Here is a 24294-nt window from a genome sequence, read left to right on the forward strand (position 1 = left end):
TGTACAAAAGATGCTTAGTCAAGTATCATCTCTCGAAAGATTCGTAAAAAAAGGTTTAACTGGTTAAAGAATTGTTCTATGTTGTTATCACACATAACTATTCATTTGTATGATAAATGAATTTGTCGTCATACTGCAAAAAATACAGTTCCAAAACATGCGTTGAAAGTCGCTCTTTTACTCTCTAGGGAGAAAACAACCTTTTTAGTCGCAAGGGAGTAAAATTCAGCTGTTGTAAACTTCGATTGTAAGCAATCACACATATCGAAATCATGGAACGATTGATTTCAATGCTTATAACTTATTGTTGCATTCTTGTAATAGTTTGGCATATCGATAGTATAATAAACACTAACTAAATCGTAATATACGATTTTATTGAATTACTTACTAAACAACTAACTGCTTGTTTGCATTAGTAAAATTGAAAACTAGTTGATGGTCGTTATGAGAGATTTTTTTAACACGAAATGATTTTAGTTTTCCATCTAGTTTGTATGATAATGTTGCAATATGACGAAAGGTATAATTCATTACACAGGCAAACATTTTCTGTCCATCCTAGTGACTTATGTATATTAATTTATATGTAATTTATCTAAAGCAACAGTATCATCTTATCATTGAGTGAAACATGTTCCAACAAAGTGTTTACTGTTAGAATAGTGTGACATTTTACCAGTTTATTTTTGTAAGAGTCATGTAATTAATGCAAAGTTTGCAATTATTATGTAATTCCTAATCACCAAATATGACAAGATTGTTTCAACAATGTTGGTTTGAAGTGGACTGAGCCCTGCATCTTGATTATTGCTCAACGTCTACAATCCAATAAGTTTATCAACAAACCAATAGAAAGTTTAATTGCCTGTCAGCCGTGACATTTAATCAAGTACATCGAGGACCAGCCTGAATCAGTTTCTAGAGGCTTTGTGCGCTGCAGAAATTAATGCGAAGTTTAACTAAACCGTTATAGTAAAATCAATACCAATTTGAACTCTCATGGTTGGATACCAAACACAGCTGTATTAACTTTTATGGTGTGTTCATTTTGATGATACCGTATTTGGTTTTGAATACCTGCATTTATTTACGATATGTATTTGATAGATAGAGTTAAGAGACTTACACTCCAATTTAAACGCATGGGAAGTTTTGTCACTATTAGCATTAAGTCACAGTTATTGGGGCTACTGTTAGAGATCAGTTTGACATTTTATTTTCCATCTTCGTCTAACTGTTGGAAATTTAAGTCGAGACAGCGCTGTATTAGCCACTTGCTTCAACAGTGTAGGTTGATTTGTCTAGTTAGCCTAAATGATAATAGTTATGCAAGTAACCGTTAACTATAAGTCATACCCTATCCACATGAATCAGCGGCAAGGAAGATTTATGTGGTATTTATGTGTGTAACGACAGAAACGATGATTATGTACATAGTTTTTTATGTTTTCAATAAATGTTGACTATTTTAACGTCCGGATTGTTTGTTGCAGGTGGAGGTGGTAATGCCGGTGTGGAGCCCGGACACAAGATGACCAGTGCGAGTTGTATGAGAGGATGGTTGCCGGGCCCGCTGGACTTGTCCTCTTATACGCCCTGATGGTCGCCTCCGCCCCTGACTGGACTGACTGTCCCATGTCGTGCCGGTGTAAGTGGACGTCCGGCAAGAAGTCTGCGCTGTGTCGGGACGCGGGGTTCACCACTATCCCTGATACTCTAGACTCTGATATGCAAGTGCTCGATTTGACGGGGAACTCGATTCCATATCTCACAAAGGACGCGTTTAAAAGTGTAGGACTATTGAATCTGCAAAGGATATTCCTGAAGGGAACGGGAGTGCGCGAATTGCATCGAGACGCGTTCAAAGACTTGACTATTCTAGTAGAAGTCGATCTTTCCGATAACCTTATCCACACGTTGCATCAGGAGACATTTTCGGGTAATGGCCGTCTACGTGTTCTGTATCTCAATGGAAACCCGATTACAGAACTCCGATCGGGTCAATTCCCCATGTTGCCTCATTTGAGGACACTCGAACTCCAACATTGTCAAATTAGGATAATCCACAGAGACGCTTTTCTTCATTTATCGGCCTTGGAATCCCTCAGCTTAAATGGAAATCGTCTCAAGCAAATATCCGAAACAGTGTTTCTACCAGTTTCGAAACTAAAAACACTGTCACTCGATGGCAATCCGTGGAAATGCGATTGTGAACTAAGAGGTTTTCGTAACTGGTTGCTGTCGTCGAACCTTTACTCTCATCCACTCATCTGCACAGCTCCTGCTATACTCGAGAGTAAGCACTGGGAAGACGTCAAACCTATAGAGTTCGCTTGTCCTCCCACGGTCACCCTTAGCGAGACCATGGTCCAGCAAGAGGCCGGAGGAAACGCGACGTTCAGGTGTCAAGTGCGTGGAGATCCGGAGCCAGTCATTTCGTGGCTATTTAATGGCAAGTCAATAGGTAACGGTTCCGTGAACCAAGACCAAGTGCTCTTAATCGAGGAGGAGGACGGGGACGTGATGACAGAGAAGTGGACAACGCTTAGCTTGATGAACGTGAGCGACAGTGACGCCGGCGAGTACACATGCATAGCACGGAACTTGCGAGGGATCGCTGCGGCAAATGTCTCGTTACTGTTGCCAGAGGTCATCATCGCCACTACACTCAGCAAGAGCGACCCTTGGCTCATGTGGATAGTCTGGCTCATCTTCGGAGCCACTGGAGTCGTGTTTATATCCATCCTTTCAGCGTGTGCATACAGACTACGAAAGTGCAGAAGTAAGAAACACCGCAGAAAAGCAAAAATCAAAGAAAGTGTCAGTTTTACAGACCAAGAAAAGAAGCTACTCGATGTGAGCATTGCGACTAGCACTGACCGTCCTAGCGGTAGTTGCGACGGCTTGGGGTCCCAGCCGGATATGGAACTGTTGGAACAGTCACTGCAGTCCATCCCACTAGAACTTTGTGACCAGCCTGTACACATCACCATAGAGAGCCACGCGCCGGACCAAGCGGTCGTGTTTCCACCGCCACCAGAGTTCTCCACCAGTCTTCTGCCTCCCGGAGCGTTCGGCAACATCTTCATCTCCGTGTCTGTCAGTCAAGACCCCAACACCATGGATCCACCGCGGTATCCGGACCTGCTCGACCTTCCTCACAGGAAGAGCGTGAGTGTGGCCGCTGGGCCTGACGCTCCGTTCTTCGCCACTTTGCCACGGCGCCAGTCACAGCCCAGGCCGGCCAAGGACCCGGACCCGCTGCTGAGGATCGGTCCCCACTACGACGGCGTCGGTCCAAGAGTGACGGCCGCCGGCAGCTCCACTCTGTCTCTGCCGGACTCAGCCGCTGCCGAGGATATCCCTCCGCCACCGCCGCCGCCACTCTGCTCTCCCATGACTGTTGAATATGTATCATTATGAATATAAATCATTCTTTTTATACATTTAGTCTTAATATTTTATTGTAAATCGGTTCTTGTTCAAAGGAAATTTATCACAGAGATCGATGTTACGTCGTAAACTATCGAGTACTAGTCTCAGATCTAAAAATAGTATTTTGTTATGTTTTGCAATAGTTTAATGTTACTAAGATTATTCATTCAATTAACGAGTGAAAGTAAGTAGATTGCGAAATCCCTTTGATACAAGATTGTCCTTGAAGGTAAATATGAATAAAAACCATGACACTAGTGGTTCTAAACTTTCCCTTACCGCTTTGATTTTGCATACCAGTGTTTTATATCATGGTACTCTGGAATGTTTTACTAAAGCTACATTATAAGTGTACCTATAAAGGTTCCGTGGATTATTGGCCGTAACAAAATTACATTCAGTAGGGAAGTTTAAAAAGCTAAATTGGTAAATGTTTTTCTTTTGCGGTAAAAAATAAAAAGCCAATAACCATAAACAAATGAATGATTAAGAGGGTTGAATATCCAATTTAAAATTCAAAGACATATTTTCTAGTAAAGGACACTGTTCACTTATTAATAAAATACCGTGCATTATATAATAATATGAATGTTGTTTTGGAAGCAACTTTTCAATCAATCAAGTATGCCTTTTTAGGAAAAAGTGGACACGATTATTTTATATACACTAAATTGTTTGGTCAAATATTCAAGATGTATAATTTCATATTTTTTACTGTAATTCTTGTTTATTGATTTTAAGTTGATTTTTCTTGTTAGTATATTTTTAATGTTCTTACGATAAAACCCGTTTTTTTTATAACGAATAATCATCAAAGGTTTGAATTTAAGTATACAGAGTTTAATGTAATTTACCTTTAAAAGTTTGTTAGTGTCAATAAGTAATTATTTTAAAACATGAACTACCTGGGTTATCTTTTGACCGTCCATTAATTGGGGTTTTGAATATCGAGATAAAATGACCAAATACGCAGTAATACATCGATCTAATAAAAAAATACCCCCGCCGCAGCAAACCTGCCGACTAAGTGAATTTCCATTTGTCTGAATTGATTTTCAGTTAAATATATTTTAATAACATTAGGTTTAACGAGTACCTAGGTTTGCTGCTACAAGGAAACTAATAAAGTGTGTTTTTGAGTAAAATATTGATAGCTTAGTAGAAAATAAATAAATTTGCCAAGTTTGATCAAAATATATTCATAAACAAGCAAACTACAACATTTGACAATATTCTCCATAAGAATAACATGGGAATTTTAAATTTACAATTTTTTAAATTTTCTCCGTTACTAATAATCGAACAAAAATACTTTCATATACTAAATTATTTGTTTTTTTAAGCTCTTTAAAAAGGTCTAAAGAGAAATTAGGAAATTTTGTGTTTTGAGGGTCAAAAGTGAGAAAAACCAATTTTTACCCCATAAAACCCCCCGTAAAGCCCCGTTCCCATGGTCCGATCATGCTGGTTCGCGAACTCATTCAAGTTTATCCCGCTTTACACCTTTAAACCAAATTTCATCAAAATCGGACAAAAATTACTCAAGTTATTGCGTTCACGGACGTATATATATATATATATATGTCTATATATATATATATATACATATATAAAAATTTGAACGAATAGTGTTTTTGGCCTCTGGGGACATCAAAATGAAAAAGTAAATCGGTCCCGAGTCTAGGTCTTACCGTGCCACCTACGGTAATAGCTACTTCCCTATAGGGAAATTCGCTAAAATAATAATGCTAATACATAAAGTGTCTGTACGTTCTATTTATTTGATTACTCTTAACTCGCAGAATGTTTCTGCCAAACAATATTTTCATTAACCTTTAAACATAAATAAGTAATTTACGAAGCATACAAAAATAATACGAAGCATAAAAATTTTTATTGTGCAAAGGGTTTTAAAAGGTGGTTAGTATTTAATAAATAGATTCAGTACCTATGATTTAAAATGTTACAAACTATTGCAGTTTTCTTTAACGAATCCTTGGTAATATGTAAGCAAAATACCTAAATCGGTATACTTTTGTATTTTTCATACCCATAATAGATTATGCGGAACCATAAAATTAGTTATGTCATTTAAAAATTTATAAATATGTAAAGAGAACAACTATACGTGTTGATAAAATTTACAATGTAAATTCGTACCATCTTCTATAAACCTATACCGTAATATATTTTCTCATCAACCTTTAATTCTTTATACATGTAACCTTTGAACCGTTTTTCTCGTACACTCGTTTGTAGCACCTGTATACACTTGTATATAACTGTTGTTTGACATGAATCCTGGTAAGTTTTGTTGTATCTTGCATATCCCTTTAACATTTTGTTACATATTTTCAGATTCAAGCTGAATATAACTGTAATAAAAACTAATTAGCGTTAGATGTAGAATGATTATTTAACGTTGGTTAGCTCAAAGCTTTTTTATAATAAAATAAAATTATAAATTTGATAATATGTACTCATGGTATTTTTATTGATATCCTTGTACTTCATTCTTGATAGGGACACTCATTTCATTCCACCATCAGAGTTGAATTATATGGAAATGCAACAAGAACAGTAACTGAAGGTGTAATTCTGCAAACCTGCTAGGACAGCCAGCTTGAACACCCGCTATGGGTTTCTAGCTAGTGAAGGAAAGTCAGTGACATGACCAGTCATTTAAGGTTAAAATTCAACCTATGAATAGTAAATTAATTAACTTTTCAAACTCTGCCAACAAAAAGATAGTTTCACTGAGAAAAGACAGTATATTGGAGAGATAATTTGGCTCTGTAGGTAATTTATAGATAAAAGTGTGGATAGCTCCTCAACATGGTACACCAGGAAATTTAAACTCTGCACACCTCTATGACTAAAAAATGCACCTTTTTGGTTAATTTGACAATTTTTCCCAGGGCCATAGAATGGGATGTTTTTGAGGCAGCTAAAAATGTTTAAATGGAAAGCCCAATGTCATCTGAATGACCTTTATTCAAGAAGAACATCATTGAAAACCATACGTCTCTAACCTAACCCAGTTAAAATGTTGATCGGTTTAAATAAAAACCAGCCTGAACCCCCAAAACATGTATTTCAAACAACCATTATATCGTTCTAGGTTGTGTTAGGTTGAGTTATCGCTTATTTTTCTTTTATACCGGCCTCTAGAATGAGGTTTGACTTGATTGGGATTAACATTAAAACACTTTAGACTGCACACGTAATACCCCATTACACTCCTTGAGAAAAATTGCCATATCAATCAAAAAGTACACTTTTATATTTGTATCATTTTATTGGATCATTTTATTTCTAACCAATTGAAAAGTTACGGAATTTCCCCGCATTTTAAGTTATCAGCCTGTAAAAACGCACAAGTGTATTTTCAATTAATGTTTGTATTGCCGCCATGTTGTACTGCGTTGTAATACAGATCTCTAGTTATCGCCGATATAAATCTTTTTTTCATGAAAAAAAAAATGTAATTTGATTGTATGGGGCTAATACGTAAAAACAAAAATATATAAGTCGCCTCCAAAATACCCCATTATGGTTTCCATAAAAAGGGGTCATATCAACCAAACAGTGGATTTTTATTCCATAAAGAGGTGTGCAGAGTTTAGTTTTTTTTGGTGAAAACCGTTAAAATTATGAGTTCAACTTCATACTTGTACCTAGCCCTGAATATATCTCAGAAGGAGTACATAGCGTTGTGATTCTACATTTTTCAAAAAGTAAGTAGCTAACAACACTTAAAACACAACAATTTACTACACAATTAACAACAAAAGAGCAATAAAATGTTGGGAATGCTTATGTTGTAGTTTTTATTTGATCAAAATTTTTGTTTATCTACTCACAGACATATGATTCCTACAACGGTAAAACAGTAAAACTCCAGTTGTAATTTAGTGCTGTGAAATAAATTATACTTATTAACTTTGTATTTTTATATGAATATATTTAATATTTAAAACCTAAGTAGGTAACAAGCTATAAAATATAAGATAGGAGTTTCGCCTAGAGAGTCACAATGATTAACCAATTGGCAAGTTCAATTACTTGTAGCTTATTTAATAAGATAAATTACAGGAAATGGAGCAATTTCAAAATATTTTTATCTTGCATTACCCTATAAATATGGATAGTAAAGAAGGTTTATCTCTACCCAAAATACATATTTTGTAAAATAATAAGCTCATTTATACAGCCAAGCTTATACATACTAGTACAGACTAAAACATTATTTTCTTTAGAAAACAACTTCACAACTTTAAAAACTCATACAAATGATGACATCAAATGCCAAGAGGTACAAAGCAGCAAACATTTCAATTTTCCCCAACTTAATGGTACATTGGTATAAATAAAACAGGATTTATGTTTCTTAAACAATTAAATAACATTCCGTGCTGCATTTTACGTAGCAATAAAAGGGAGATTAAACAAGATTGTTGAATACTCTGTGAGTTTCAGCATAACGTGGTTTGCAATTTACATGAAAGCGTACACATGTTCCGTGAATTCTACATTTACATTTTGTCTTTTTGTATCTCGTACCTTTGCCGAGTATTTAATTTAATTTAACTTTAATTTCCTTTTCTCTGTCCATTTTTAATTGAAATACGTTGGCAGATAAGATTTTTCAATTATTTGAACTGAAATAAAAGAAGAATATCCTCTTTAAAAAAAGAAATTTTCCGTTGTTAGCAGTTTTTAGTTTATACTTCCACAATACTGCAAAAAAAGTTATAAATTATGAATTAGCTAATTATTTCTGTATTTCATAATAATATTCGTAAGTGAAACCAGATAAGCATATGTTTCGGAGTGTTTTTACAAATAATGATAGAACCAAGAGAAAAAATTTCCCAAAAACGGGAATTTTCGGCAGGCTACATAATCGAGCACACAGTGAACGTACAATTAAGTTAGACGATAGTTGGTACAAGACACCTGAATCAACATTACTTAGGGGCGGTTTCTCCAAATATGTTTAAACTAAACCAAATATAAGGTTAAACCTAAGTTTTAATGTTTAAGGGTTGGTCAGAAGATCGAAGTAGTAGGGGAAAGCAAAGGAAGAACTACTCGACCTTTACAAGAGAATGTTTGAAGAACAAATAAAAATGCAGAAGGAAGAGCATAGTATATGATAATGGAACTACTCCAAGAGAAAGAATATTAGTTCAGTTAAAAATAAAAAAGGAAGAGGTAAAAAAAATGAAGAGGTAAAATAAAAAAAAAACTGTTGAATTTAAGTGGAGATGATGCATAGGTACCGGTAGTTATCACTATCTCACGGTGTTAATAAAAAAATATGCTAACTTACAACTATTTGTTAATAAATTTATTTTAATTTTATTACAAACTAGTGTACCTGTTGCTCGAATTTGAGCAATTGCTAAGTATTACAGGCATTATTTTAAAACGAATAACAGTCAAAATATTGGAAGGCTTTAAAAGATTCGACTCAAAGATTATGACGGATCGATATAATCAACATTTCTTATAAATATTATTTTCTACAAATAGCCTTACTCATAGCCGCATTAGGTTTCCAGAGACATAATGTGTCCAAAAGCCTAAAAGCACGACTCCCTTCCCCATACCACCCTGAGCGATAGGGAGCATTGAGATTCGCTCTCCCCTCCATGGGCAAGTTTTCATTCCTTTTCTTTCTTAGTTTTAGTTTGTTCCTTTTTTTATTTAAAAGCCTGTATGTATCCCTGGTTTTTTCTATTTCCCTAGCTACTTTTCTAAACGTCTCAATTGTTTCCCTGTCACTCATCATGTTTTTTTTCTCATCTCTAGACCGATCTTATCAAAGACTTATTCCTGTTCTCTCATATTTGTCTCCTAAAGTTAACTAATTATAATTACGTGACTCGTGGTTTTTATTTCTCCACATCTATACTTCCTCTTCCACCAGGTGAAATCTCCACAAATTCGCCTTTAAATTTTCCATTTCCTGTGACAAACTGTGTTTCATAATGGCCCATCTCCCAATCTTGTTCCAGTCTATTTCTGATGTTAGGTAGGCCTATATATATGAACGTTTACCTTTAAAACGTTAAGATAAAACACTCCGCTCCCAACACATTTGCCACTCATCTGTGTTTCATAATGGCCCATCTCCCAATCTTGTTCCAGTCTATTTCTGATGTTAGGTATATATATGAACGTTTACCTTTAAAACGTTAAGATAAAACACTTAGCTCCCAACACACCTGCCACTCATCTGTGTTTCATAATGGCCCATCTCCCAATCTTGTTCCAGTCTATTTCTGATGTTAGGTATATACACGGGTGTTGAAAATGTCTGGAACCAACATTATATCTGGTGAGTGGTTAAAGAAAAACAAATGAAATTTTGTGTACGGACATACTATGGTTTTACCTATCTTTTGGTGCCTTATTAATTTTTCTACCACTTATACAGTATGGAACGTCCTGTGGAGGATGCAGTAAAAAGTTTTAATGGAAGCCTATGGTAAATGATACATAATTTTAAAGGCCATTTTTTTCTGAATAAGGAGCCACAAGTTTCATCTCAAAAGGACCAACCTAGCAAAAATGGCGACTGTTTGAAATTTAAAAACCCACTCATATGGAACGTCCTGTGTAGGATGCAGTAAAAAGTGTTAATGTAAAAAGTATTTTTAAACAAATAATACAGTTATAAAACATAATTGTCTTGCTGTACATTTAATAAACACTTACTGAAAAAAAAACATTTAACTAAATTGTTTGGGCTGTTTTACTAAACTTATTTTTAACAGAAATACCAATTAAGCTTTCTATTTAAGTGGGTTTTTAAATTTCAAACAGTCGCCATTTTTGCTAGGGTGGTCCTTTTGAGATGAAACTTGTGGCTCCTTACTCAGAAAAAAATTGCCTTTAAAATGATGTATCATTTACCATAGGCTTCCATTAAAACTTTTTACTGCATCCTCCACAGGACGTTCCCTATAAGTGGTAAAAAATTTCATAAGGCACCAAAAGATAGGTAAAACCATATTATATCCGTACACAAAATATCAGTTGTTTTTCTTTAACCACTCACCAGATATAATGTTGGTTCCAGACATTTTCAACACCCTGTATATGAACGTTTATCTTTAAAACGTTATGATAAAACACTCCGCTCCCAACACATTTGCCACTCATCTGTGTTTCATAATGGCCCATCTCCCAATCTTGTTCCAGCCTATTTCTGATGTTAGGTATATATATGAACGTTTACCTTTAAAACGTTAAGATAAAACACTCCGCTCCCAACACATTTGCCACTCATCTAATATATCTTCTCTTCTGTTTCCGATGTAGTCCTACCAGCCTCCTTGTCTTCCAAAATCAACAGCTTAAGCAGCGATTATCCAACAGTCTTAAATTGAATTTGAAATCTTCAGGTGGCTGTTGGAGAGCACACTTAAACCCAACACGGAAGGATTCGGCTATCAATGACAATAGTATTATTTGTATTACGTTCGCGTCTACCAGTTAAAGTTCGTTGGCCTCCCCCTATTGGCCGTCCTGGTCGACGTCTTATAGTCTCCATGTCGAACGTTTTTTTGGTTATGTTTTGATTTTGTGCAATTGAAAATTGGGTTAAAACAGTGAAACATCAATCTTTTCAACTAATCTAATAAATCCTTTTAACACATGTCTCCAATTTTAGTATAACCAGCTGTTTCAAATATTAATGTCAATTTCAAAGTATTCATCTGTTAAAATGTAAACAAACCTTTTCTCCCTAAGAATAACATGGGAACTATGAAGGCCACTGGGGCAGAGCCCTGATGGAATCCCAAAGTTGTTTTTTTTTGTTTGATGTCAAAACTACATGCTATGACCTTTCTAACGACACCTTGGACATAGTGATTGGTAGCACCCCCGCTCTAAAACAATTATGACAAAAATATACTTAGCGTATTAAATACAGGGCGTTTATAAAAGAATCATCAGGCTTTAATGGCATGTACCTCATCCAGTTCTTGTCCCACATTAATATTTGAAACATGTGCTTAAAAAGCATGATTCCAAGTTTTATAATCAGCTATTCAATAGTCAGTCTTGGTTTTTTCCTTAGACGTGTTTGCATCATTTTCAAAATGGTTACAATTCAAGGAAACAAATGTTGACGATAATGACCTGACCCTTCTAAAATGGCCCCTAGATATCCTGATCTTACGGTGTGTGATTTTTTCTATAGGAGGAAGTAGTAGCCGATCATGAAGAGCTTGAATTGCGGCCAATTCATCAGGAGGAACTGGAGGAGTATCATCACCTTTCATCTTGCATATACAGTAGTGTAATATTACTGTAGCAATACAGACGCTTTCCAGTCTATGTAACCTTGTTTTCCATACACAAAAACAACGTTCAATAAGGTTTCTTGTACAGATTTATGATTCCTAAAACAGCTGCTCCTCTCGAAGAACTGGATTGTCCAGAGGTGGTATAAGTAATTACTGCAGGCATAACTACTATCTCCAACCAACACATGATTTCCATACAGTCCATTTTCCAATTCTTGTTTTAGCCGACAGGAAGTAAAGATGTGGGAATCATGGGTCGAGCCAGGCTGGCTACTACATTTGTAAGGCGGAGGGAACTATCACACACACCTTGTACGTTTATTGAGAAAACACCTTTACTATTCCTAAAATACCCCGCATTGTCACCAGCAGGAGACAAAATCTTTACATGAGTGCAATCTATAGCGCCTTCACAGTTTGGGAACCGAGCTATTTCAAAGAAGCCAAGTTTCGTTTTTGACTGTGCTTCTTGTGATGATGACATACTTGTGATGATGACATATGATGGCATACAAATGAATTGTGGACGTAACCGTGCAATAGCCTCTGATACCTGTTTCACAATTTTTCTTGCTGTTGATTTATTAATGTCATTTCAATTCATATACATAAAAAAAAAATTCACTTGAAGCATAGAACTTGAGTGTGACTAGAAACTTCATTTCAGGAGATATTGTCCTGTTTTTAATTGTTGCACAATCAAATTCCTTTTTTATCAATTCCAACACTATATTGGCAGTTCTCTTCCTCGTCCTATATCTGACAAAGAATTCTGCTTCATCCCACTTTGTAAAATGATAAATTCTTTTTCGAATTTTTACTGGTCCTCTTCTAATTGGAAGTTCTTCTTCAAAATCTTAATCTTCTATCACATCTAGGATATCTGATTTACTCCATTAGATGTTAGGACATAGATTATGAGGCACAAATACAAAAGTAAATAACTAAAGCGAGAAAAATGTACAATGTACACAATCTGATGTACTCTGGCTAAACTAAATTAAGACTTTATTTGTTTTTTTTATTTTATGTAAACAATATTTGACAAACATAACATATGTAAGAAATAACCTCAGGTTAGATAGCTGACATCTGTAGTTTAAACTTGACTCACTGGTTTAACCATAGTCCTGAATGCAGTTAAACCAATCTTCGGTAAGCTTTTCAAAGACATTAGAGAAACACTTTTCAAGTTTAAACCATAGCTTAAGCGCCAGCATTGGTGTGAACGGATTTTTTGAGAAACCGGCATAAACTATAATTATCAAACATTTATGACAACTGTAATGGTCCTTTATAATGTGCACTTCATTATTTTAACCTTAACATGATTTTACTATTTTTATAATTATAACAGGAATAATAATTATAATCGTTAAAATTGAGTACATAAACTCTAAGTTCCCTTTTATTTAGTTGCTTGCCTTGTGTCCTTGAAGTCCAATCATCACATTAATTACAAACAAAATAAAAAGTATTTTTTAACAGTTCTTAGACAAAAATGTTTAAATATACGTAATGAAACTCCATTTGATTAAGCTGGTGACATACAACTGTTTGCTGATCTTAATACCTGTGTGGGGAAGTTTGTTAAAACAGTGTAATGAGGCGTAGAATTAATATCTATAAGAACTTTGTTTTGAAGATAATTAAATACGTTGAAACCTTTTAAACAGGTTTTAGGTGGTCGAGGGCTTCTGTTCAACTTTCTCTTGACCATCCACATAATAAGTGTTGTATTATGTAGAAATTAATGGGTAGATTACGTTAATTTTATTTTTTTTATAAGAATGTAGTATAATAGGTTATATTTGTGTGTTCTATACAGGGTGATTTGTACTTAGTGTGACAAAATTTTTTTGGTGTAAGTACAAAGTAAATGAAGTGTGATGATGCATATCAAATGTTTCAAGTCTCAAAATTAGCTTCCCAAAAAATTATTTTATGTTTTTCAAAAATAACCATGTTTTTAAACTTACTACAGCGATTTCTCAATTACCTGTATATGGATTTGAGTAGATAATGTAATTTTCGTGTTCTACATTAAATTTTGAACAAGAATAATAGAAAATGATGGAGGATCAGTTGTAAGAACTCCATTGTAAATAGATTCAAAGAAAAAAATTAAGATGTTTGGTAAAAATTTTAAAAACAATGGTCTATTGCATTTTTCACACCCTGTATACAAGAAAGTGTCGGAATATATTAAAAACTGCGCCATTTTATAAGCTTTCCAACGATATGCTACACTATTGAGGTTTATGTCTGCTTATGTACGCTTTAATGGTTTGAAGACTACAAAGCATGGTGTCTTTAACATTTAAAACATAGAAAGTCGGCATGTATTAATCAAAAGTTGTATTTTTGATTCAGCTTGAACAGTAAAAACAGTAAAAAAGTTCCCTGTTTTCTGGTATTCAAACCACTAAAACAAACAAAAAAATATCTAAACCTCAATAGTGTAGCATATGGTTGGAAAGCTTATAAAATGGCGCAGTTTTTAACATATTCCGACACTTTCTTGTATACAGGGTGTGAAAAATGCAATAGACCATTGTTTTTAAAATTTTTTTCAAATATCTTAATTTTTATCTTTGAATCTATTTACAATGGAGTTTTTACAACTGATCCTCTGTCATTTTCCATTATTCTTGTTCAAAATTTAATGTAGAACAAGAAAATGACATTATCTACTCAAATCCATATACAGGTAATTGAGAAATCGCTGTATTAAGTTTAAAAGCATGGTTATTTTTGAAAAACGTAAAATAATTTTTTGGGACGCTAATTTTGAGACTTGGAACATTTGATATGCATCATCACACTTCATTTACTTTGTACTTACATCAAAAAAAATTTGTCACACTGAGTACAAATCACCCTGTATATAGTGGTTAAACCTAAACAGTTTGTAATTTGAAAAAAAACATTGTAAAATTGTGGAGCCTATCCTGGTGGAAGAGTGGACCTTCGGTCTAAGCCAGGGCAGGATAAATCAATAGATTATCAAATTATCAATCCACATAGGTCTCAGGCCTTTTTTTTATCGTATTCAGCAAAGTATGTAAATATTGTAGTCAAGGAGTGAGCCGTTAGTCATGAATGGAATGGACTCTTCAATGACGGATACTAGGGCATGAATACATGACGTGGTTGCTGTTAACTTTTAGGTCGTCGCGTTACCGAGTGAGCCAATAATTCATACAAAATATATTTTAAATAGTAGACTGATTGAAAGTCGTACAAACAAATGATAAACAATCCTAGAAAATAATTCTAGTACTCAGACTCAGGGGATTTTCATAATATTGAAGATAAATCCAAACAAAAAGCAATCCAACCTACGCTTTCATCAACAAAATAAAACACTTGAAACATGTTAGTCACATGCGGACGTCACCGAGATCCGGGTTAATTTGGCGGGAACTCTCCGGCGGGAAATTACTCGCTCGTGTTTTATTGTGGTGATGAGATCTGACTTGTTGTAATTAGCATGGAACATTTATCGAGATTAAACATTTACACACCTCTTTTTATTAAAATAACTGGTATTGCTCTTGAAATGCCAATTTAAGCTGTAAATTTAAACACGGTTATTTGTCATAAATAGATCTTATTTGTAAATTATCACTGAAGGTTTACAGGGATTAAATATTCATCAACCCACTTTTTATAGAACTAAGTTTTTCATCAATTCAAAACTTTTTATCAATCAAAACATCGTCATTAGTGAATTAGCACTATGTTTTGATAGATAATTAGGAATTATATCTTAACACTTATATGATGATAAAAGATTTTTTAAACCTTAATTAGTGCAACTAATTGTAAATATGAAACCGCTGGTTGTAGGAATATATTTTTTACAATTTTTAACAACATAAATATATTTTTATGGAGCAATTTCATATATTTATTTAACTCAATAAGCATATTCGTTTCAAATAAATTATTAATTTAACGAATTTAAAAATGTAATGATTTATTCCTCGATATATACTATCATTTATTTTTCCTGCATTTGATGGCAAAATGTATATTTGCTTTAAAAAGTAGGATTTTAACTATATATCTTCTTTGGAAAGCTTAGTTTCATGATGAGCAAGTTCAAAAAATAAAATATTGTGAACGGACTTATTATGGATTCTGTTATAGTGCAGGCAGAAACTCAAACACAACACACACTAAGGAAATGGTGATTTTTTTTTTTCTTTAAGTAGAGCAATATTCAAGTATAAGGTAATAAAATATACGAAGATCCAATTTTTTATGTTTTTGGTGCTTCATCAATAAGTAAACAATTACTTGTATTTTATATTGGAAAGAGCAACAAAGTTTATTTCGTGTTAAACCCTTATAAATGATTCCCTCTTTCAACAGGATATCAGCTGATTAAACAGACCAGAAGGCTACAATCGTTATAACCAACCTTATCACCTTCACCTTGACAACATTAAATGAATTGTCTTATTTGCACAAATTTGTTAACAGTGTTAAATGTTATTATGTAACATATCAAGTAATTTAATGGCTACATATGTTCAATTGCATCATGCACATATTATTTATTTAATTATGGTTAATGCATTGAAATAAATCTATTGTTTTTACAAATGAACGTTATAAATAATACAGGAAAGTAATAATTAACTTTGCAAACCTTTGGCTGAACGCCAATCATTACCAGGTCCGCATGGCCGGAAGCTAAGTTATAAATTCAAACACCGAATCGGTCTGGATACCTTACTGTCACTAATAAATTATGATTTGGTATAATTTATGTAGATTGAGTTTAAAACGATCCCAAATTACGGATTTCGGGATGAAGTAACAATAATCTCATTTGTGATTTTATTAGTCGAACTAATAAGTGGATATTTTTGTTTATGCATAGTTTTCTTTATATACGAAATATAATGTGAATAAAATTTTGTATATACGAAAAATCTTGAATACAATTTTAACAATCCAAGACATCAAATCGTTGCATTTAGAAAATTACTTGGATTCTAAAATATAAACTCCATGTGTGTAAAAAACACTTGAAAAACTGTATATACCTTTCTTTAGACGATTGAACATTTATTATAATAATTTAACCTGCTATAATTTACATTTTTTTTTAGGTTTTGTGTTTTTTTTTACAAGAATTATATTATACCGGGTGTCCGAAAAAGAACTGAAACATTTTAAATGCAAATACTGATACCAAATAAGAGACTATGTTTAATGTTTTATATATGTATTTAAAGCTTAAATTCTCAAGTTTTCTTAGAAACTTAGTATAACTTGATATGAGCACCATTACTGGGCCGGTATGAATCTGAGAGAAATTTTACCACTTCCCAGGAATTGGTCAGTACTTCAGGGGATGTTGCACCAACACATGCGACTATTCTCTGTCGGAGGTGATTCAGATCCCAAATCTGCACTGAGTAGACATCATTCTTTACCACCCCCCAAAGGAAAAAGTCCAGAGGAGGCATATCTGGACTCCTGGGAGGCCATTGGATGGGCCCTTCACCGCCAATCCACCGATCGTCGAAACGAGTATTAAGCGCTTCTCGCACACGCAAACTGTAGTGTGATGGGACTTCGTCCTGTTGAAAATAGTCAGGGCCATTCCCCATCTTAATGTCACCCAACGATGGGAAAACATACTCCTATAACAAGTCACATTGAATAGCACAGTTTATATCCCCTGAAATACTGACCAAAACCTGAGAAAATGTCAAATTTCACTTAAATCTATGCCGGGTCACTAATGGTGCTCATATCGAGTTATACTAAGTTTCAAATAAAACTTAAGAATTTAAGCTTTAAATACATATATAAAACATTATACATAGTCCATTATTTGGTATCAGTATTCGCCTTTAAAATGTTTCAGTTCTTTTTCGGACACCCGGTATTATTTAATGCCTACTTATAATACATATTTTCTTTTTTAATTTTTAACTTAACCAGAGCAAATTCAGCATTTCAGTTAGAGCTAAGACGGTTGAACGTCTTTTTAGCAAAAATATTTACAGTTCTATTTTAATAACAGTGTAAACGTTTACGTATAAATGTCAATTTGTCACTCCGAGAGTTTAAACTGCTCGAGCAAGTCGCCCTGCCGAGCAGCAAACACAATTTCCTTATATTTGCTTTTACGATTACGGTTATATTCGCAAAGTTCAGGAACGAGTAACCTTAATGTTTACCGATATTAAATGTCAACTCTCGATCATTGAATGAACTGTTGTTATTGGAAAATAATAAAACTGACGAAAACGTGTTATAAGTATTGTATTTCGTTTTACATCGACACAAAGTGATGTAAAAATAAAACCAAAATGGAAGGAAATCATTTATAGTTTCTTTTTTTTATTAGTGAATAGCATGACGTTTTAGTGGATGAATAGCAAAATTGATTTCATTCAAACTATTTTAATACTGAAATTACATTAAGAATTTTATTTATTAGTATCATATATTATATCAATTATTTAAGATAGGGACGCCACTATGTGCGTATTTTTAACCCAAATATGAGTGAAGGATGAGTGGCGCGATCTTGTATTCTTGTATTGTATTGATTGATTGTATTGATCTTGTATTGTAGTCTTGTTAGTGACTACGGCCGACATGTTCCTTTAGACACAGCTGTTAATTAATAGCCCATACAGACAATGGCAACTAAGGGACCTACAGTATATAGTGGAATCCGAACCACAGTTTTTCCTTGTTATATACGAATTTGTCTAATTACCAGGTTAGTACTGAGGGTACTCGTAGTATTCACTAGTGCGGACGTTAATCCACATAGCATCGCATCCACAGTGCATGCTTATAAATATCCATAAATCGTGACCTCCTAGTAGCTAAGTTACAGGACAACGCCACCATCCCAGTTTTAGTTCAGGATCTTAAAGATAGAAAGGCATGATGCTTAATTTTCTCCACAACTTTGTTACAGTACTCTGAGGTGAAAAAACCAAACTATGTTGACCTCCCTTTACTCCATCTACATCGTCATGAGTTAAGTATGGACATTAATCTTATAAAGACCCGAGAACCTGTTATGGCACATATTATGTAAAACAAAACAAAACAAAGCAATAAGTAAAAAGCACAATATCCAGTTGTGGAAAGGGAATGACATTCTCTCTTGTATTAAACATCGTTAAAAAAATAAGAAAAATCAATTGATATCCAACAGAAAATTGGAATCTATATTTCGAAATGATCTCGCTTGGAATCGATCCAGAAGATTGGAAGCCAAGCAAGATAACAAATTAGATATCTAGAAAGAGTGAATTCAAACATACTTTCTTCTATCTGAAAGTTTGTACTATTATTTGGAATGAGGGTGGCAACTTTGTACATACTTGTAACGCTTCCAAAACAACTCAAAACTAGTTTCAGCACACGGCCTCTTTCAATTAAAATATTAAAATTAAATGTATATCAACATTTTATATTCAACATTTATTTTGGTTCTAGTTACCACACCTACTAGAATCACATCTCCTCAAATTTATCTTGGATTATCTTAAGGTCAATAAAAATTTGAAGTCACTAATTTTCATAAATGAAGTATTGTATACAGTTAATAAAACCACTCTATCAATAACCATAATCCATAGGTTATCTTTCGATAAATTGGTTGCAAAAAGTCATAGCTCTAATTATATTCTAAAGCCTGACTTGACAAATTACCTTGTATCGTTAAGTCAGATTAGGTCATTGGTTCATATTTAGCACAATAACAAAATACGTATAATGTAAATAGTTTAATATCAAAGACGCAATTCATAAAGTAGTCATGTTAGTCTATTAGTACATAACAGGTATGGTGATGGCCATTTGTACTCTATTTGACTTTGCCTCAGCAATAGATTATTTAAACAAAACAGCAAAAATATTAGTCATTTTATCGTCATAATGAGTCTGACTATAATTTACACAAGAATGTTTCAGTAAATTAAAAAATGTTATACTAAAATGTCGTGTGGATGCACTGTAGTTGAACAAAAGAGGGAATAAAAGCTGCGATGTGTTGTCACTTATTGCGGCCATCAGTTTAATTCTTTGAGCCAACAGTGGCTAATAGTCATCACTAGTGTCGACAGTTCACTCTACACATGCATTTGGTTTGCATATTTTTCATCCTTTCTCGTTTCATGACTTTAAGAGTGCTTGAAAATGTTAAAAAATATAAAATTTTTACTTAAACAAAATAAAAGAATCTTCATACTTAAATTAATCTCCTACGATATTTATGTATGAGGCATAGGTTTATGCTCGGCATAAAACAACAGCAACAGTCAATATTTTTTCCACATTTTAACGTGAAATTGTATTACCTATAAGTGGTGTCCATCTAATTTGTCGAATAAGTTTTTAAAACGTTTCTTAATTCATTAGTGAATATTTTGTGATCGATGCTTTCCTGTTAATATTTATATGAATTGTTGTTTGGTTATACTAACAAAAAAAAAAAAAAAAAAAAAAAACATCAAATAATGTTATTTTGAGGAATAGGGGTATAGGCTCTTACCATACGTCTCATGGTAAGACAGGTTTTCCCCTTTTGATGTCCTCAGAAGGCCAAAACACGATTAAAATTCATATTTTTTGTTCTTTTTCGTATATGTGCTCTTTAGAGCTTTACTATAACTTGAGTAAAAATGTTCCAATTTTAATAAAATTTGGGATAAACGTGTAGGCCTAGACCGACATTTATTTAAACGAGTTTGCTTACCAGTTGATCAGGCAATATGACCGGGTTTTATGGGAGATTTTACGGTGTAAAGGTTTATTTTTTTTAATTTTTTGGCCCTCAAAACATTTTGCCATTTATTTCCAAAACATTTTGTAGTGATAAACATATTTAGTATACTGAATCGTTGTTGTGCACCTAATCACTACAGAAATTTTTTTTAAAAATTTAAAAAAAAGAAATTACAATTTTTAATTTTTTTACATATGAAGACTAACTAAGTATTTTGGTTTTCTTGTTTATAGGTATAATATGGTCAAAAACAACTATTTATTTCATACTATGCTAAAAAAAGTTGATATCCTGGCCAGTAACAGCAAATCGAACTGAAGATTTGACATTTTTAAGAAGATATTTTTGTAAAAATCCAAATTGGCAAATGTGAATGCTTATTCTGCAGGTTTGTCACGGTGGGGCCATTTTCCTTTTAAAGTGCTCCATGTATCATTATTATAACGATCTCTTTGAGTGCCTACATCGCTAAAGAAATCGCTAATTATGCTGCCTTTAGGAGTTTTTGACCCTTTACGGCTTTTAAAATGGCAGCATTACAAAGGTAAATAAATAAAATTTACATTTTCTTATTATATATGCGTAGTTAGAGTAATTAGTGTAATGACGAGTAATTGTAAATTTATATTTTTTTTTACTTAAATAAAAAATTTTAATTTAATGTTGCATGAGGCTTAATGGCTAATATCCATAGTGTCAGGGAAAGAAGTGGTTAAGTGACATTAAATATGCAAATGACTTTCCGCTTCGAATAATAATTATGTTAGACACTTCCTAGTGAGTTAGTTTACCATATTTTTCCTCTTAGTAATTTAAGTAGATATGGGCTGCCTTTTATTGTTCAAGATTCTAAAGTCTGTTAAATAAACGTAATATTTGTTGCTGAGATTGTACTGAATCATTTTTTTAATGCAATTGATGTATCTACTAATTATTTCGAAATAAAAAAGTATTGGTATTTTAACAGATTCGTTGTAAAATCCGGAAGTGTTTAAACTGAAAGTGAATAACGAACAATCATTACAAAAACTTTGAGTTAACTGTTGTTGCTCTTTTACAGCTGCTGCTTAGTTTTAGACGTCTTCTCAGAGTTTCTTTTCTTGTTTAGAGTTGTTTAGTCTTTGAAATGACGTCAAAATCTTATCAACTTTCATAAATTGGAAAGTTCTGTAATAACTTTTACTTTTGTATAACATTTATTAATGATCGATGAAAGTAAATCGACAAATAAGTAAATGAATCATCGTAAATAATATAGTTTAATGAATATTTAATTAGCATATTAATATATTTTTAACCATTCTCTTGACTCCCAATGCCTTTTCCTTGAAGTATTAGGATGAACATAGGAGAAATACAGGGTGAATAAAAAGTCAAGACCCCCCCCCATCTAATATTTTTCCAAGTAAATATACAGAGATATCCTTTTGGGGGTCGTGCAATCTTAGCAGGAAGTTTCTTTTTATGATTTTGAAATTTTTGAGTGTCCCCCCAAAAGGGGGGATTTTGGGGGTAACTAAAATATTTTAATGTAAACCCCCTTCAAGTGACACCTCATTTTAAAGTGTTTACAAAAACTTAAAGAATTGTGAAAACTAGAGGTCGCTATCTCTTCTCTGACCAAAATGGTAGCCCGTCAAATGTTGTGGAAAATCAATGGTAAAATTGGTTCGTAATTGTAATATTGGCTACCATTTTAGATAGAGAAGAGATAGCGAACTCTGGTTTTCACCATTCCTTAAGTTTTTGTAAACACTTCAAAATGAGGTGTCACTAAATAAGGGTTTACGTTTAACATTTTTAAGTGTCCCCCCAAAAGGGGGGATTGGGTGGGCAACTAAAAACTTTTTAATGTAAACCCCCATCAAGTGACACCTCATTTTGAAGTGTTTACAAAAACTTAAGGTATTGTGAAAACCAGAGTTCGCTATCTCTTCTCTATCCAAAATGGTAGCCAATATTACAATTACGAACCAATTTTACCATTGATTTTCCACAACCTTTGACGGGCTACCATTTTGGACAGAGAAGAGATAGCGACCTCTAGTTTTCACCATTCTTTAAGTTTTTGTAAACACTTCTAAATGAGGTGTCACTTGAAGGGGGTTTACATTTAAAATATTTGAGCTACCCCCCCATCAAGTGACACCTCATTTTGAAGTGTTTACAAAAACTTAAGGTATTGTGAAAACCAGAGTTCGCTATCTCTTCTCTATCCAAAATGGTAGCCAATATTACAATTACGAACCAATTTTACCATTGATTTTCCACAACCTTTGACGGGCTACCATTTTGGACAGAGAAGAGATAGCGACCTCTAGTTTTCACCATTCTTTAAGTTTTTGTAAACACTTCTAAATGAGGTGTCACTTGAAGGGGGTTTACATTTAAAATATTTGAGCTACCCCCCCATCAAGTGACACCTCATTTTGAAGTGTTTACAAAAACTTAAGGTATTGTGAAAACCAGAGTTCGCTATCTCTTCTCTATCCAAAATGGTAGCCAATATTACAATTACGAACCAATTTTACCATTGATTTTCCACAACCTTTGACGGGCTACCATTTTGGACAGAGAAGAGATAGCGACCTCTAGTTTTCACCATTCTTTAAGTTTTTGTAAACACTTCTAAATGAGGTGTCACTTGAAGGGGGTTTACATTTAAAATATTTGAGCTACCCCCCAAATCCCCTCTTTTGGGGGGAAACTCAAAAATTTCAAAATCATAAAATGAAACTTCCTGCTAAGATTGCACGACCCCCAAAAGGATATCTCTGTATATTTACTTGGAAAAATATTAGATGGGGGGGGGGGTCTTGACGTTTTATTCACCCTGTATAACTATCTGCCTTAATCATAGCCATTTAGTCTTTAAAATATCAATTCATTAGTTTGGAATATTGATAGTATTATTATATTATCCATATGCAAATTCCAATTGAAAACCTTTCGATGAATTGTATAATTTGAATTACTATAAATACATGATTCGTTTGATTATTTTTTTGTTAAACTCAAAATCAAATGTAATTTCTGATATTATGTGTCCTTACAAGCATGGAAATAATATATTAACTTATTTTGTTTGTAGTTATAACGAAACAGCATCTCAACTAATAAAAACCGAAGATTCTCATAAGAATAATACCTTGTCTTATTCACCAAGGTTTTTTAAGACCAGAGTATTCTCTTGATATCCAATCCAACTGCAGAAATAAGAGAAAACGATCATGTTTTAGAAGCACTGGAAATAAACAATTTGATTTCGGACTGGAGTAAGTATATTGTGTAATGACTGAGAGTTTAGAATGGGAGTGTCCTATTATAAGTCTGGTGACTGTAAAGCAAGGTTCAAATGTTAGGAACGTATTCAATGAGTGATATGGTTTACATATTTAGCTCTGTAATAGAGTACATTTTCCTACTTATCAGACTTGTAGGTGCAGCAAAGCTTCAATTCATGGAACACATTCAATGAGTCTGGGTTTTAATGGCTTAACGCTTTAGGTCTGTGAAAAGGGATTGTTTTTAAATCCATTCCTTAATGATATTTCTTTTTCCTCTCTTCTGACAAATCATCTACCTATTCATGTGAGATTACATTTTATGTTACTAACTTTTGTTTTGAAAATGCAAATTAAGTTATTTTATACAAAACCAAACATGTTAGTACCCTGTAAAACCATTTGTTTAACTTTTTCCCCTCTCATGAAGGTAGTATACATTTACACTTGTGATCGTCATATTCAAGGA

At 33.5% G+C, this 24294-nt stretch overlaps 1 protein-coding gene across 1 annotated transcript; it reads left to right on the forward strand.

Annotated features, from left to right (window-relative positions):
• Positions 1–1500: 1500 nt before the first annotated feature.
• LOC128986443 (leucine-rich repeat-containing protein 24-like) lies at positions 1501–3982 on the forward strand. Its single transcript, XM_054406818.1, has one exon. The coding sequence runs from the start codon at positions 1561–1563 to the stop codon at positions 3424–3426; it is 1866 nt and encodes a 621-aa protein (XP_054262793.1). The 5' UTR covers positions 1501–1560; the 3' UTR covers positions 3427–3982.
• Positions 3983–24294: the final 20312 nt, after the last annotated feature.

The sequence above is a fragment of the Macrosteles quadrilineatus genome, unplaced genomic scaffold (assembly GCF_028750875.1).
Source record: "Macrosteles quadrilineatus isolate MER2022 unplaced genomic scaffold, UCM_ALF_1.0 Scaffold_2__2_contigs__length_208266976, whole genome shotgun sequence".
Lineage (NCBI taxonomy): Eukaryota > Metazoa > Arthropoda > Insecta > Hemiptera > Cicadellidae > Macrosteles > Macrosteles quadrilineatus.

What these genes read in the sequence shown, in the direction of transcription:
- LOC128986443 (XM_054406818.1), top strand. Translation starts at nt 1,561, where the DNA reads ATGGTTGCCGGGCCCGCTGGACTTGTCCTCTTATACGCCCTGATGGTC.